Below are 15,781 nucleotides of genomic sequence, written 5' to 3' on the forward strand. Positions count from 1 at the left end.
GCACAAGCGTTTGTAGCTGTTGGGTCATGATTCGATTAAAAGACGTACCGGGTTCCGCGCTAGCGCTGCTGGTGACCGTGCTCTTGCACGTGCATCTAGCAAGTGGCGCGGGACGCAAGACGCTATGTTTCCAGTCCGACAACAGCGAACAGTCCATCTACGACTTTACCTTGATGGATGTCCATAAGGAGAGAATGGTCAACCTCTCCAGCTACGCAAACCAGGTGAATTCAGAAAACATGTCATGTGTTTCATGTTTTCAGTACCGCGTTCGTGTGCGTTTCCATAATCAGTTTCAAGTCATTATGTGTATAGGTGGACAGGTTCATCCCAGATGTGTACTTAGTGACTGGACAATAACCATGACATGATTAGAAAGGTTAATCATTGGAACGTTTAAAACAAAACATTCACCAGTTCGTCGACCACGAGGTCTTAGAAGTGAAAGGACACACTGGCATATCAAGAACAAGAACAAATACCTAATTTAGTCTGCCTTACAATGACCAAAAAAACCCACCGATATTTAACAAAAGCAAAATGATAAAATGAATAGAAAATGGACATGGCTCATTTAGTTGTTGTTACCTTGATCTCAAGATTGTGAGGGTGTCGTGACCGCTGAATTATACATAGATACAAGTGCGAAGGGATACTTTTCTCTCTCTTTTGCTCTGCTGAGAGATTTTAACAAATCTCAGAAAAAAAGTCTCTGCTGACTTTCAATTGTTTCTTTCACAACTTCTGATATTTTATGGATACACGCATCTTGAAGAACTTGTGTTGTAACTATAGACGCTTGGTACCTTGATGAAGCCCTTCGGGGCAAAAATGTGGCATTGTGTATCGAAGATGAGACATTTTGCCTGGTGTGGAACTGTTTATTGTGTCCTGTAGCTGCATGTCTATCTCATTAACATGGTGGTGGTGACTGGCATATCAAAACGGTTTCTTCATTGCCGTATAAGCGGGAAGTGAGTTATCGCCAAAACATTTTTTTTTTAAATGAGGTCGGTAGAACTCCGTGCGATGCACGCCAAGCGGGGTAACAGGTCGTACTGACCTAATTCACACAACGACTGCCGTGAGTCCTGTATCTCACAAAATAGACGTTTCCTAGTTAGTTCTATTTTGACAGATGTCCGCATAGCTCAGTGGATAAGACTGCGGCGCGGTCTTTGAAGTCGATGGTTCGAGCCCCGTCAATGCCATATTTTTGTTTAGTGTATTTTTATGAATCATGCGTGCTTTTTCTGTTCAGTTTATAAAACGCAGTATACTTTTTTTTTTGGGGGGGGGGCAAGTGTTTTTTTGTGGTGCTCATTAATATAAATAAATCGCAAGTCAAGACTCAAATACTATAACATTTTAATGTCCTTATAAAAACGATAATAAATGCCTTGTAGTGCCGGGCGGTTTAAAAAAAATGTTATTCACATTGGTTCTGAATTGCACTAAAATATCAAGACTTTTTTTAAAAAAATCACTCACTAAAACAGACTCAGCACGCGCGCCTGCTTAAATACACACACACACACACACACACATAAAACACACACACACACACACACACACACTGACACACACACACACACACACGCACACCAAGATCCTCGTCTCCATTAACACATGTAATCTAAAATTGACTAAAAGTAAAACTGAAAAATAAGATAACATGCACAGACTGACAACAACAAGAACATACAAGCCAGAGCACAGGTGTTTTTATTGACAGAGCACGACAACAGTTTAACCAGTCTCGCTGTCTGGTTTTAGCGAGGCCGGAGCTGATGACCCAGTTTGAACACTGGCTGAGATTTAAAAAAAAAAAAAAAAAAAAAAATCTATGCACCACACCGGGCTGACACGTGCGGGGCGATCGAGGTCACTGGGCATGTACATGATTCACGGATTTTTTTTAAATTTTTTTTTCCCCCACGGACTCAGTTAACGCTCGTTTTCATATGGCTTGCCGTGCAGGTGGTGTTTATTGTGTTCAGTAGATACATGTCTATCTCATTAACATGGTGGTGGTGACTGGCTTGCCGTGCCGGTGGTGTTTATTGTGTTCAGTAGTTACATGTCTATCTCATTAACATGGTGGTGGTGACTGGCTTGCCGTGCAGGTGGTGCTGGTTGTGAACGTGGCTGGATTCTGAGGGTCCACTCCCCAGTACCTGGGTCTGAATGCACTGCACAGCGACCTTAAGGACTTCCATGTCCTGGGCTTCCCTTGCAACCAGTTTGGAAAGGTCAGTGGCCACAGCCTAAAGGCCTAATTGAGCCCCAAGTCGACTTCGCGAAGTCTTTTTACCGAAAACTCAGTGCTAAAGCTCCGTGCGGCCAGCTCCGCGAAGCTTCGCCCAATTAAGGACAGGCTTAAACAGCGGGGTTATCCTAGCTAGTATAATTGTATGTCAGGTGAGAATCCAGTGGACCCCGCCCACCCCGCTCCAGGCCCACCTTTAGGACACTTTTTGTTTGTTTGTTTGCTTAACGTGGGGTCAGACAAGGAGAAAATTTGTCTCCCTTGTTTTTTGCTTTGTTTTTAAATGACCTAAAGCCGTATTTAGGGGAAACTAGTGATGGATTGACTTCTCTGTCTAGAGAAGCTGTTTCTCTTGGTATGGATGATGCTGATGTGAATGTAATGTTTCAACTGTTTGTATTATTGTACGCTGATGACACTGTGATTTGTGCTGAGTCTGAAACGAAATTGCAAGAATGCTTAGATAAAATGCATGCATACTGCTTGAAATGGAAACTGAATATTAATGTTAAAAAAACGAAAGTCATTGTTTTTTCAAGGGGTAAAATAAGAATTATACCTAAATTTACGTATGATGATAAGCCAATTGAGGTAGTCCTTGATGTGATGTACTTAGGGTTACAGATTAATTATAATAATAAATTTTCGGTAGCACAAAAAAATTTGTATGACCGTGCGTCAAGGGCTATGTTTGCTCTTCTTCGCACATGTAGACAACTCTCATTGCCCGTGGATATACAGATTGATCTATTTGACAAAATGATTGTTCCGATTTTACTATATGGCTGTGAAATTTGGGGTTCAGGTTCTTGCGATTTAGCTACGAAGCTTCAGTTGCGTTTTTATAAGATAGTTTTCAAACTAAGAAAATCCACCCCTAATGCAATGGTTTTTGGCGAACTTGGAAAATATCCCTTAGATGTCAATATGAAATGTAGAATGCTCTGTTATTGGTATAAAATAATTGACCCAGTTAACAAAAATAAATTTTCAAGTGTTGCTTACAGATTTACCTATAGACTATATTCGCAAAAGATGTTTACTTCTGACTATCTGTCATGCATAGAAAAAACGTTAAGTGATATAGGTCTTTCTGGGTTTTGGATACAACAAGAATTTGTTTCTCAATATACATCTACTTGGTTTAAAGAAAAAGTAAAGCGGTGTTTATATGACCAGTATATTCACAATTGGTTCTCAGAAATGGATACAAAAGACATATTTTGTAATTATAGAATGTTTAAAGATAGTTTTGTGTGTGAAGACTACATTAAATCCTTGTCGTTCCAAAAAGTCGTTACACTCATGAAATTTAGAACTACAAATAACAACCTGCCAGTACAGAAAGAAAGATACCTTAATATACCTAGAGCGAATCGCATTTGCAGAAAATGTACATCAGAAGATATATAGGAGATGAGTATCATTATTTGTTTGTTTGTGACTTTTTCAATGAAAAAAGAGCAGAACTTATTCCACCATTCTACTGGAAAAAACCAAATTCACTTAAATACAAAAAACTGTTTGTATCAAGAAATAAGAAATTGTTGACGAAACTCTTGGAATTTATAAAATTAATTAGTAGCAATTTTTCATAGTGCTGGGATTTGTTAACCGTATTTTCGTTTTGTGTCCCCCATTGCCAGGAATCAATGTGTGTGTGTGTGTTTGCATTTTCTGTACTATAATATTTTGTGTTCACTGTTTGTGTACTTTTGTTTTCCAAATATTTATTTCATTTTTTCTTTTCTTATCTTCTATTTTTCTTTTTGTTTTCTTTTTGTTTTTGTTTTTTGATCACTTGGTACTTTGTGCATTTTTGAATTTGCGAATATTGTTTATAATGCCCCTGGGTAATGAACAATAAAAACTTGACTTGACTTGCTTAACGCCCAGCCGACCACGAAGGGCCATATCAGGGCGGTGCTGCTTTGACATATAACGTGCGCCACACACAAGACAGAAGTCGCAGCACAGGCTTCATGCGGTGCAACTGAATTTCACGCACTTTTGAATTTCACGCTATGAATTTCTCGCATTTCTTAACACATGAATTTCACGCAGGTTTCCAGTTAAAATCTCTCCTTACTTGTCATTTGAATTTCACGCACACGCATGCACACGCATGCACGTATCCCCCCTGCATCGGTGTGTTCGTGAGTGAGTCCCGTGTATAGACACGTGAATACAAATCACAATTCAGCAAGACACGAATACCAACAACCAACATGGGAAATCCGTGGGAGTTTATACGTCACGACGGTTCGCTCACAACTCACAAATCACAATTCAGTTTTGAATTATTTTTCCTCTCCTTGATGTGTGTGCATGTGTGTGTGTGTGTGTATGTGTGTGTGTGTGTGTGTGTGTGTGTGTGTGTGTGTGTGTGTGTATGTGTATGTGTGTGTGTGTGTGTGTGTGTGTGTGTGTGTGTGTGTGTGTGTGTGAGTATGTGAAGAGGTACATGTGTATATTTGTTTTACTGTAAAAATTGCTTGAGTATGTGAAAGAATTGAAGACATGTGTCAGAACGATTCCTCATTCACCTCTTGAAGAATTTACCATCTCATCTAATAGAAAACTTAAATGTTTCAACTCATTTCAAGGTGAATTGAGACTCATCATCGGTCACGAGCAACTCTATCTCATATACACACACCCCAACGCATACACTACATGCGTGATTTTCAAAAGCTCACATGCGTGACTTTCAAAAGCTCACATGCGTGAAATTCAAACCACCAAATGCGGGAAAATCAAATGCGGGAAGACGAAAACAATTTTCAAATGCGTGAAATTCAAATGCACCCGCTTCATGTCTCACCCAGTCACATTATTCTGACACCGGACCAACCAGTCCTAGCACTAACCCCATAATGCCAGACGCCAGGCGGAGCAGCCACTAGATTGCCAATTTTAAAGTCTTAGGTAGGCTATGACCCGGCCGGGGTTCGAACCCACGACCTCCCGATCACGGGGCGGACGCCTTACCACTAGGCCAACCGTGCCGGTTTTAGGACATCCAAACATCTGAAAGAGTCAGGTATGGAGAAGGATGGGGGGGGGGGGGGGGGGGGGGTCAAATTGAGGTAAATTAACATAGATTATGAAGACAACATCTAACAAGTAGAGGTTCATAAAAGCGTATTGGGATGTCGTGAAATAAAGGTTGTTAGGAAAGGAGTATGGGTAAGTGGGTCCACTGTACCCTTATTGAGATTATGTGAACATTGTTGCTATTACTGTTGTCAACATTCCACTTTGCACAGAAAGCAGCCAGACTGTAGAGTGTTGCTATCATCTGTCCAACTTGGAGGATGCTCTCAGTGGTTGTAACAATGATTGTGTATGCGAGAAGAACGGTATACCTTTACATGTTGCTGACAAATGCAGTCTTGAGGCATGGCAGTGTTGACTTCACACAGGGAACTACGTATATATGTATATTGTATAGTCTTTTTTGCTGGCTGTTTATACATTCAAAGGTGAAACGTATCTAACAATATCAAGAACCGATACTTTTTTGTCACAATAAACTACTTTACATTTTCAATTAAATTTACATTTAGAAAGTAATATTTGGTTTTTTCGCTCGTGTGAATTCAGCAAGAGCCGGGAGCCAATGGGACGGAGATTGTCAACTCACTAAAACACGTGCGGCCCGGCAACGGGTTTGAGCCGGCCTTCCAGCTGTTCGAGAAGATCGAGGTCAACGGGGAGAACGAACACCCGCTCTACACCTACCTCAAGGTCAGTGTCACGTTGTCAAAATATGTGTCGCGAGAAGAGGCATACCTGGGAATAGTATTTGGGCAGACACAATTTTGTTTACCCCTTCTCCTCATGAAGAGGACCAGCTTTCGCTTCCTGTCAAGATTTACACTGGCAAGGCAAGGTTAATTGGGGGTGGGGGTGGGGCTGTTGTTTGAACACACCAGATGTTGATATACTACGTAGCTGTTAGTCTTGCGGGTCGATTGTTCTTGTTTTTCAGTTGTGCTCCGTGTTGTTAAATTTGTTTTCTAAGCCCCCTATGACAAATCCTGAAAATTAAACCTTCAAAATCTTGCAATCTCGATAATGGTTGTCATCTTCCGCCGCCTCCTCGTCACACATAGCATTGTATTATAGGCAAGGTCTGCGTCAGTGCGGTTTTATATCTTGTATGAAGTCTTCACATGGAAATAGCCTAATGATAACGACGTTGGCCTTTCGTGTATGATTTCGGGGTTCAAACCCCAGCTGTGGCCTGATTGGATGAGGTTTGAGACCCCGATCTGTCAGGTCAATGTACGTGCAGACCTGCTTCTGCCTATCGCGTGACACACAATGTATACACACACAGACACTATCGCGTGACACACAATGTATACACACACAGACACTATCGCGTGACACACAATGTATACACACACAGACACTATCACGTGACACACAATGTATACACACACAGACACTATCACGTGACACACAATGTATACACACACAGACACTATCACGTGACACACAATGTATACACACACAGACACTATCACGTGACACACAATGTATACACACACAGACACTATCACGTGACACACAATGTATACACACACAGACACTATCGCGTGACACACAATGTATACACACACAGACACTATCGCGTGACACACAATGTATACACACACAGACACTATCGCGTGACACACAATGTATACACACACAGACACTATCACGTGACACACAATGTATACACACACAGACACTATCGCGTGACACACAATGTATACACACACAGACACTATCGCGTGACACACAATGTATACACACACAGACACTATCGCGTGACACACAATGATATGTATACACACACAGACACTATCGCGTGACACACAATGTATACACACACAGACACTATCGGCGCAGACACAGAGGGGCAGACAGACAGACAAACAGACAGACAAACAGACAGACAGACACAGACACATACACATATACACTCACACCCTCCCCCCTCCCCCCCCTACACACACACACACTCAGTGTTTCATTTTAATACCAAATCAGTCAAATGGACGACAGGCTTTGAAAGGAGACAGGCATTACAGATGAAGGGGCACCAGCCACACCCGCCGGAAAAATGACCTAGGTTGGAAAGTGGTCCTTTTCAGTGAATTTGAAAGCCAGTTATTTCGTTTGAACGAGCTCCATAGGGTTTAAAGAAGCAATCGTTATCATCACCATAGATTTGTTCAGGCTTTTACACGGAAGAACAGCATTCTTTAAAATATACACACGACAAAAATCAACAGTTGGGCTGAGCGGAAATGTTTTGCTAAATCAGCGTTGTAATTGACACTAGTGTGAATCTGAGAAAGTAATTCCTAAACAAAAAACATTCCAAAATAAACACCGAACACAGAAAATGGCAGGCGGTTGATGTTGTTGGGGGTGGAAAGCCTGGACAGACCTGTGGTGATGAACTTGATCGTGGACGTGGGAAGGACAATACCGTGGAACCCCCCTTTTAAGACCTCAAAAATCTGAGAAAATCAGGTCTTGAAAAGGAGGGAGTCTTAAATTGGAGTGTCTTAAAAGGGGGGGGGGTTCCACTGTACCGATAAACCACCAGATCTTTATTGCTGTCTCTATGTCCTCCAGTCGGTACTGCCCGTCATTGCTGTCTCTATGTCCTCCAGTCGGTACTGCCCGTCATTGCTGTCTCTATGTCCTCCAGTCGGTACTGCCCGTCATTGCTGTCTCTATGTCCTCCAGTCGGTACTGCCTGTCATTGCTGTCTCTATGTCCTCCAGTCGGTACTGCCCGTCATTGCTGTCTCTATGTCCTCCAGTCGGTACTGCCCGTCATTGCTGTCTCTGTCCTCCAGTCGGTACTGCCCGTCATTGCTGTCTTTATGTCCTCCAGTCGGTACTGCCCGTCATTGCTGTCTCTATGTCCTCCAGTCGGTACTGCCCGTCATTGCTGTCTCTATGTCCTCCAGTCGGTACTGCCCGTCATTGCTGTCTCTATGTCCTCCAGTCGGTACTGCCCGTCATTGCTGTCTCTATGTCCTCCAGTCGGTACTGCCCGTCATTGCTGTCTCTATGTCCTCCAGTCGGTACTGCCCGTCATAGCTGTCTCTATGTCCTCCAGTCGGTACTGCCCGTCATTGCTGTCTCTATGTCCTCCAGTCGGTACTGCCCGTCATTGCTGTCTTTATGTCCTCCAGTCGGTACTGCCCGTCATTGCTGTCTCTATGTCCTCCAGTCGGTACTGCCCGTCATTGCTGTCTCTATGTCCTCCAGTCGGTACTGCCCGTCATAGCTGTCTCTATGTCCTCCAGTCGGTACTGCCCGTCATAGCTGTCTTTATGTCCTCCAGTCGGTACTGCCCGTCATTGCTGTCTCTATGTCCTCCAGTCGGTACTGCCCGTCATTGCTGTCTCTGTCCTCCAGTCGGTACTGCCCGTCATTGCTGTCTCTATGTCCTCCAGTCGGTACTGCCCGTCATAGCTGTCTTTATGTCCTCCAGTCGGTACTGCCCGTCATTGCTGTCTCTATGTCCTCCAGTCGGTACTGCCCGTCATTGCTGTCTCTATGTCCTCCAGTCGGTACTGCCCGTCATTGCTGTCTCTATGTCCTCCAGTCGGTACTGCCCGTCATTGCTGTCTCTATGTCCTCCAGTCGGTACTGCCCGTCATAGCTGTCTTTATGTCCTCCAGTCGGTACTGCCCGTCATTGCTGTCTCTATGTCCTCCAGTCGGTACTGCCCGTCATTGCTGTCTCTGTCCTCCAGTCGGTACTGCCCGTCATTGCTGTCTCTATGTCCTCCAGTCGGTACTGCCCGTCATTGCTGTCTCTATGTCCTCCAGTCGGTACTGCCCGTCATTGCTGTCTTTATGTCCTCCAGTCGGTACTGCCCGTCATTGCTGTCTCTATGTCCTCCAGTCGGTACTGCCCGTCATTGCTGTCTTTATGTCCTCCAGTCGGTACTGCCCGTCATTGCTGTCTTTATGTCCTCCAGTCGGTACTGCCCGTCATTGCTGTCTCTATGTCCTCCAGTCGGTACTGCCCGTCATTGCTGTCTCTATGTCCTCCAGTCGGTACTGCCCGTCATTGCTGTCTCTATGTCCTCCAGTCGGTACTGCCCGTCATAGCTGTCTCTATGTCCTCCAGTCGGTACTGCCCGTCATTGCTGTCTCTATGTCCTCCAGTCGGTACTGCCCGTCATAGCTGTCTCTATGTCCTCCAGTCGGTACTGCCCGTCATTGCTGTCTCTATGTCCTTCAAACCACCAAACCTTCATTGCTGTCTCTATGTCCTTCCAGTCGTACTGCCCGTCAGTGCAAGAGGTGTTCAACACGGCGGGGCCCGGCATCTACTACTCGCCCTACAAGAACAGCGACGTCCGCTGGAACTTCGAGAAGTTCCTCATCAACAAGAAGGGCAAGCCGGTGCTGCGCTACCACACGCACGAGCTGCCCGCTGACCTGCGCAAAGACATCGAGGACCTTCTTGCGGAGCGAGTTATCGACCCTTTATCTTTTTTCTAGACGCGGTGTCCTCCATTTATCGGCGAATAAAAGACGGTTTAGCCTCGCTGCCGGGCCGCAGAAATGCCTCCTCGGCCTCCAGAGCGCAGCGACGTAGGGTTAGGTATAAAGGCAGGGGAAGAGACTTCACGTAAAGTTTAGAGTGTCATCAAAACGATGGCATGATTGGCCTTTGCTGCCACTGAAGCCACAGGGGGAAAATTATCACGCACAAAAACAAACAAATGAAAGAAACGTTATTGTCTTCAGCGTCATAGCGCAAATGTTGCTTACGAACTAAAAACGAACTAAGTAGCCTACTGTTTAGTTTCCAAACTTAACATTTTGTGAGTGTCATAAAATAAAATCATTTTTATGGGCAAGGTCACTTAAAAAAAATACAGACGTTTATGTGTACGATATTCGGAGGGCACCGTTAACACAATTTCCTATTTCTTGCAACAGATCACTTTTTCTTGAGTGCTTTCTTTTTAAAAATGGACCACACGATTGATGCACCATCGACGATGCACCCTATGTAGATCCCTCTCATTCAAAGATACTGTAAAACTATCGTTCAACATTTTGAGCACATTCTGCCATTCTTACCATTTTATCCACACTGCACTGGCATTGCTGAATATAATTCGCAAGTTTACATTTCCCTTAAACGAAAGATTTGATATTAACATTCGACTAGAATCGATAAATCATCCTGCATCCATGTACTGTATAATAAGACTCGTTGCTGCTCAGTGAAGGTATCCACAGTTCTCCGCAATACCAGAGTGTCTATGATCATTTGCTCTTGTTACCCAAGCAGTTGCTGAACGACTTTTCTGTTTTGCGTATGAATGAGTGGCCTTGAATCGACAAAATAATAACAAAATGCCATAATTTCTATTCCATCCACTATGGCGATGTAAAAAAACAAAAACAAAAACACTTTATAAGACTGCACAGGGAATTCTGTATTCGTGGATAACGAGTCAATGGTTTAAAATTAAAATCTAAGTCATTTTTCTTTAAATCCGTAATTGCTCTAGATATGCTTTTTTTAAAATGTGTTTGTGCATTTAATTTGTTGTGTGCTGATCGAATCATCATGGCGTACTAACGCAAGTAGTGAAGTTGTTACGTACTGTATCAATCATTTGTGTTAGCTTTGTTTTGTATTTAGATCCTACGAGAAATGCTCATTATCTATTTTCACTTACAGTCTTCTTTAGTTCAATACTGGCTGTAAGTATTTCTTTTGTATTTATGTGTATTTCACAAATGTGTATTGTTGAATGTGTTCTGTTTGCTTCTTGATGTCTTTTCTTGAAATCAACCACAATGATGATGACGTCAAAAACCGTTTGGATGACGTCATCTGATGTGACGCAACGGAGGTTGGGATTAGTGCATTCTCCCATCACTTCAACGCGTTATGTTTGTTTCCCGATTTGACAGGAAATAAAACAGAGTTCATGAGAGAAAAATTCAGTGGACATTCGTGTGTGTTTGATTGTGTGTCACGTGTGTGTGTGCGTGCGTGCGTACGTGAGTGTGTGCGTGCCGTTGCGTGCGTGAGTGTGCGCGCGCGTGTGTATGTGTGTGTTTGTGTGTGTGCGTGTATGTACCTGCCAATGTGCGTGCCATTGTCTGTCCTGTACCCCTTTTGTATGTGTTTGTCTCAGTTTTTGTTTGTGCACACAGACAGACAGACAGAGAGTGACTCGAGAGAGACAGAGAGTGAGAGAGACAGCGAGACTGAGAGACAGAGACTGAGAGAGAGAGAGAGAGAGATAGACAGAGAGACTGAGAGAGACAGAGACTGAGAGAGACAGAGAACTCAGAACTCAGAAAGTTTATTGTTTAGGCCAACTGACCCGTTACAACCGGTACATATATCAAACACTAGATGATTACCCGCTTCGCCGGGTACCAGCTTCGCCGGGAAGAAGTAGAGCCGAATACCAGGCTGCGCCTGGGACCCGGGTGTACGCCGGCTTCGCCGGCGCACGAAGGAAAAAAGATAAACGAGCAAAACACTGGAGACCTTCTAAAAATAGTAACGTGCGGTGACCTTCTAAAAATAGTAACGTAGTAACGGGAATATGGATTGACGCCACACGGAGGAAGGGAGATAATCGCGGCTGAAAACACTGGAGAAGATAAGGAAGAGTTACTGGTAGTGGATCCCGACAAAACAAAACAAAATCGGTTCAGCGCGCACAGCGCTGCGCGCTGAGAGCACGTGTTGAAATATCTCATCGATGAGGTTGTGTCCGGGGTGTAGCTGAATACGGTGTCCAAATTTGAAAAAGATCCACCGAGAACTTTGGCCGTGCATCGCGAACAGACAGACAGACAGACACTAGTCGTATATATATATACTAGAATGAATACCCGCTTCGCCGGGTAGCCGGCTTCGCCGGGAAGAAGTACTTAGAGCCGTACGCGGGTCCGAACTATGGACCCGCCAAGCTTAGGTCCCTCCCAGATTCGTGGAATGGGAACAGCACGAAAATGATTCAGTGGCCATAATGCCATTCCTGACCATATCGAGTCCCATCCTTGTCGACGAATGTAACCGTGTTAATCACCTTTGGAGGCGAACTCCACTCACACAGGACTGAGCAAGTTATGGCTTCTCAAAGGAAGGCCAGTACATAAAATTACACAAAAGCCGCCAGACCACATCACAAACAGAACTGAAGAATGCACAGGTGTTGCTTACATAGAGACACACACACTCACACACACACACACACAAACACAGAGAAGCCGTATCTATAGAGAGATAGATGACAGTGTATTTTTCGCGTGGCTATAAATTGATTCGACCTTTGCACTTTTACAGTGAGGATAATTTACGGGTCCAATTTACGTTCTGTACACTGCGTTGACCTTCTAAAAATAGGTAACAGTAACAGAACGCCGGGAATATCCGAAGACGCTCAGCGCAGTGGACAGCGCAGTGTAGTAACTTACAACTGAACGGGAAAGCCACACGAAGGAAGGGAGATAAACGCCAAACACTGGAGAAGATAAGGAAGAGTTACTTATAATGGTGAAATGAACACAAAAACGAAAATGAGTTCAGCGCTGCGCGCTGAGAGCACGTGTTGAAATATCTCATCGATGATATTGTGTCCGGGGTGTAGCTGAATACGGTGTCCAAATTTGAAAAAGATCCACCGAGAACTTTGGCGTTGTGATGTGGTGTAGCGGCTATGGTGTGTCGGTATGGGGGCCCGGGTAAGCTGAGGTGGAACCAAAATAGCTGAGGTGGAACCAAAATCGGTTCCGCGCTGCGCGCTGAGAGCACGTGTTGAAATATCGACCAGGTTGTGTCGTGTCCCGGGTCTACCTGAATATGCCCACCAAATTTGAAGCAGATCCATCGAGAACTTTGGCCGTGCATCGCGCACAGATACACAGACAGATACACAGACAGACACACAGACTCTAGTCGTATATATATATAGATACTAGAGGAATACCCGGCTTCGCCGGGGTGAATCGCAAGACAGAGACAGACAGCGTGGCCAAATGTAACCGAGTGCCGAAACACCACAATCATATTTGAAGCCGAAGTCCACTCAAACGGGATTGAGAATAACTGTTATGGCTTCTGGAAGGAAGGCCTGATTATTCAGTCACACACCAATGCCGCCTGACCACATCACAAACAGAACTCTACAATCCACAGGTGTTGCTCACACACACACACAAACACACACACACAGAGAGAAGCCGTATATATATATATATGTATATCTATATTTATAAATATATAGAGATAGGTGACAGTGTATTTTTCGCGTGGCTATAAATTGATTCGACCTTTTCACTTTGACAGTAAGAACAACTTACGGGTGCAAGGGAAGCGTTCTGGACAGCGCAGTGACATTCTAAAAATAGTAACGTTGTAACGGGAATATGGATTGAAGCCACACGAAGGAAGGGAGATAAACGCAAAACACTGGAGAAGATAAGGAAGAGTTACTGGGAATGGTGAAATGAACAGAAAAACCAAAATCGGTTCAGCGCTGCGCGCTGAGAGCACGTGTTGAAATATCTCATCGATGATATTGTGTCCAGGGTGTAGCTGAATACGGTGTCCAAATTTGAAAAAGATCCACCGAGAACGTTGGCTTTGGTGTGTCGGTATGGGGGCCCGGGTAGCTCAGGTGGAACCAAAATCGGTTCAGCGCTGCGCGCTGAGAGCACGTGTTGAAATATCTCATCGATGAGGTTGTGTCCGGGGTCTCTCTGAATAAGCCCACCAAATTTGAAGCAGATCCATCGAGAACTTTGGCCGTGTATCGCGCACAGACAGACAGACAGACAGACAGACACACAGACACTAGTCGTATATATATATATAGATATATATATATATAGACTAGAGGAATACCCGGCTTCGCCGGGGTGAATCGCGAGACAGAGACAGACAGCGTGGCGGTTCACCACAATCACCTTTGAAGGCGAAGTCCTGTCAAACGGGATTGAGAATTTTAGAGCTTATTTCTTAGCCCTATATTATCTGTTGTGGCTTCTCAAATGCCAGAACATACAGACAGACAAAAGCCGCTAGACCCCATCACAAACAGAACTCTACAATCCACAGGTTTTGCCCACACACACCCACAAACACACACACACACACAGAAGCCGTATATATATATGTATATCTATATCTATAAATATATAGAGATAGGTGACAGTGTATTTTTTGCGTGGCTATAAATTGATTCGACCTTTTCACTTTGTCAGTAAGAACAACTTACGGGTGCAAGGGAAGCGTTCTGGACAGCGCAGTGACATTCTAAAAATAGTAACGTAGAAACGGGAATATGGATTGAAGCCACACGAAGGAAGGGAGATAAACGCAAAACACTGGAGAAGATAAGGAAGAGTTACTGGGGATGGTGAAATGAACAGAAAAACCAAAATCGGTTCAGCGCTGCGCGCTGAGAGCACGTGTTGAAATATCTCATCGATGATATTGTGTCCAGGGTGTAGCTGAATACGGTGTCCAAATTTGAAAAAGATCCACCGAGAACTTTGGCGTTGTGATGTGGTCTAGCGGCTTTGGTGTGTCGGTATGGGGGCCCGGGTAGCTCAGGTGGAACCAAAATCGGTTCAGCGCTGCGCGCTGAGAGCACGTGTTGAAATATCTCATCGATGAGGTTGTGTCCGGGGTGTAGCTGAATACGGTGTCCAAATTTGAAAAAGATCCACCGAGAACTTTGGCCGTGCATCGCGAACAGACAGACAGACAGACAGACACTAGTCGTATATATATATATATAGATATAGAGATAGATGACAGCCTCTCTCTCTCTCTCTCTATCTCTCTCTCTCTCTCTCTCTCTCTCTCTCTCTCTCTCTCACCCACTCTCACACACATACACACACACACTTTGACTTTCACTCCTTCTCTCACAAACACACACTCACACACACACACATACATACACACACACACACACACACACACACACACACACACACACACATAATACATCCTCAACTACAAACTACAGAGAGACAAAGAGAGAGACAGACAGACAGACAGACAGACAGACAGACAGAGACTGATAGAGACAGAGACTGAGAGAGAGAGGTGCTTGTGAATGATGACAATAACTTTGTCATCATTTTCACGAGTTTTCATTCACAAGCACCTGGGAAATAAATCTCATGTTCCCCAGGCAATAAATCCCCGGTTACCATAGTTGCAGGAAGCAGGTTATACATGGATAATCAAAAGCAAACCCAATAGAAACGCTCGGGGATTCTTCGGCTCTTTTCATTGGCGTTTCCCCAGACCTAAACAGACGACACGACACTGCTTTGAAAAGTTCCAAAAACGAACTGGCAAACTGGCAAAAGTAAACAAAAAACAAAACTACTTCATGAAAGGTCATACATTCATCAAGAACAAATGAAACCTAGCGATACAGAGTCATGGAGTGCGTGTATCTGTGTTTCGATACACAGACGTT

At 44.1% G+C, this 15,781-nt stretch overlaps 1 protein-coding gene across 1 annotated transcript; it reads left to right on the forward strand.

Moving 5' to 3' along the window:
* Positions 1-9,938, forward strand: LOC138979815 (glutathione peroxidase-like). The gene is made up of 4 exons (XM_070352555.1): positions 1-224; positions 2,127-2,252; positions 5,876-6,019; positions 9,576-9,938. The coding sequence occupies exons 1-4, from the start codon at positions 27-29 to the stop codon at positions 9,798-9,800; spliced, it is 693 nt and encodes a 230-aa protein (XP_070208656.1). The 5' UTR covers positions 1-26; the 3' UTR covers positions 9,801-9,938.
* The last annotated feature ends 5,843 nt before the right edge of the window (positions 9,939-15,781 follow it).

The sequence above is a fragment of the Littorina saxatilis genome, linkage group LG11, assembly GCF_037325665.1.
Source record: "Littorina saxatilis isolate snail1 linkage group LG11, US_GU_Lsax_2.0, whole genome shotgun sequence".
Lineage (NCBI taxonomy): Eukaryota > Metazoa > Mollusca > Gastropoda > Littorinimorpha > Littorinidae > Littorina > Littorina saxatilis.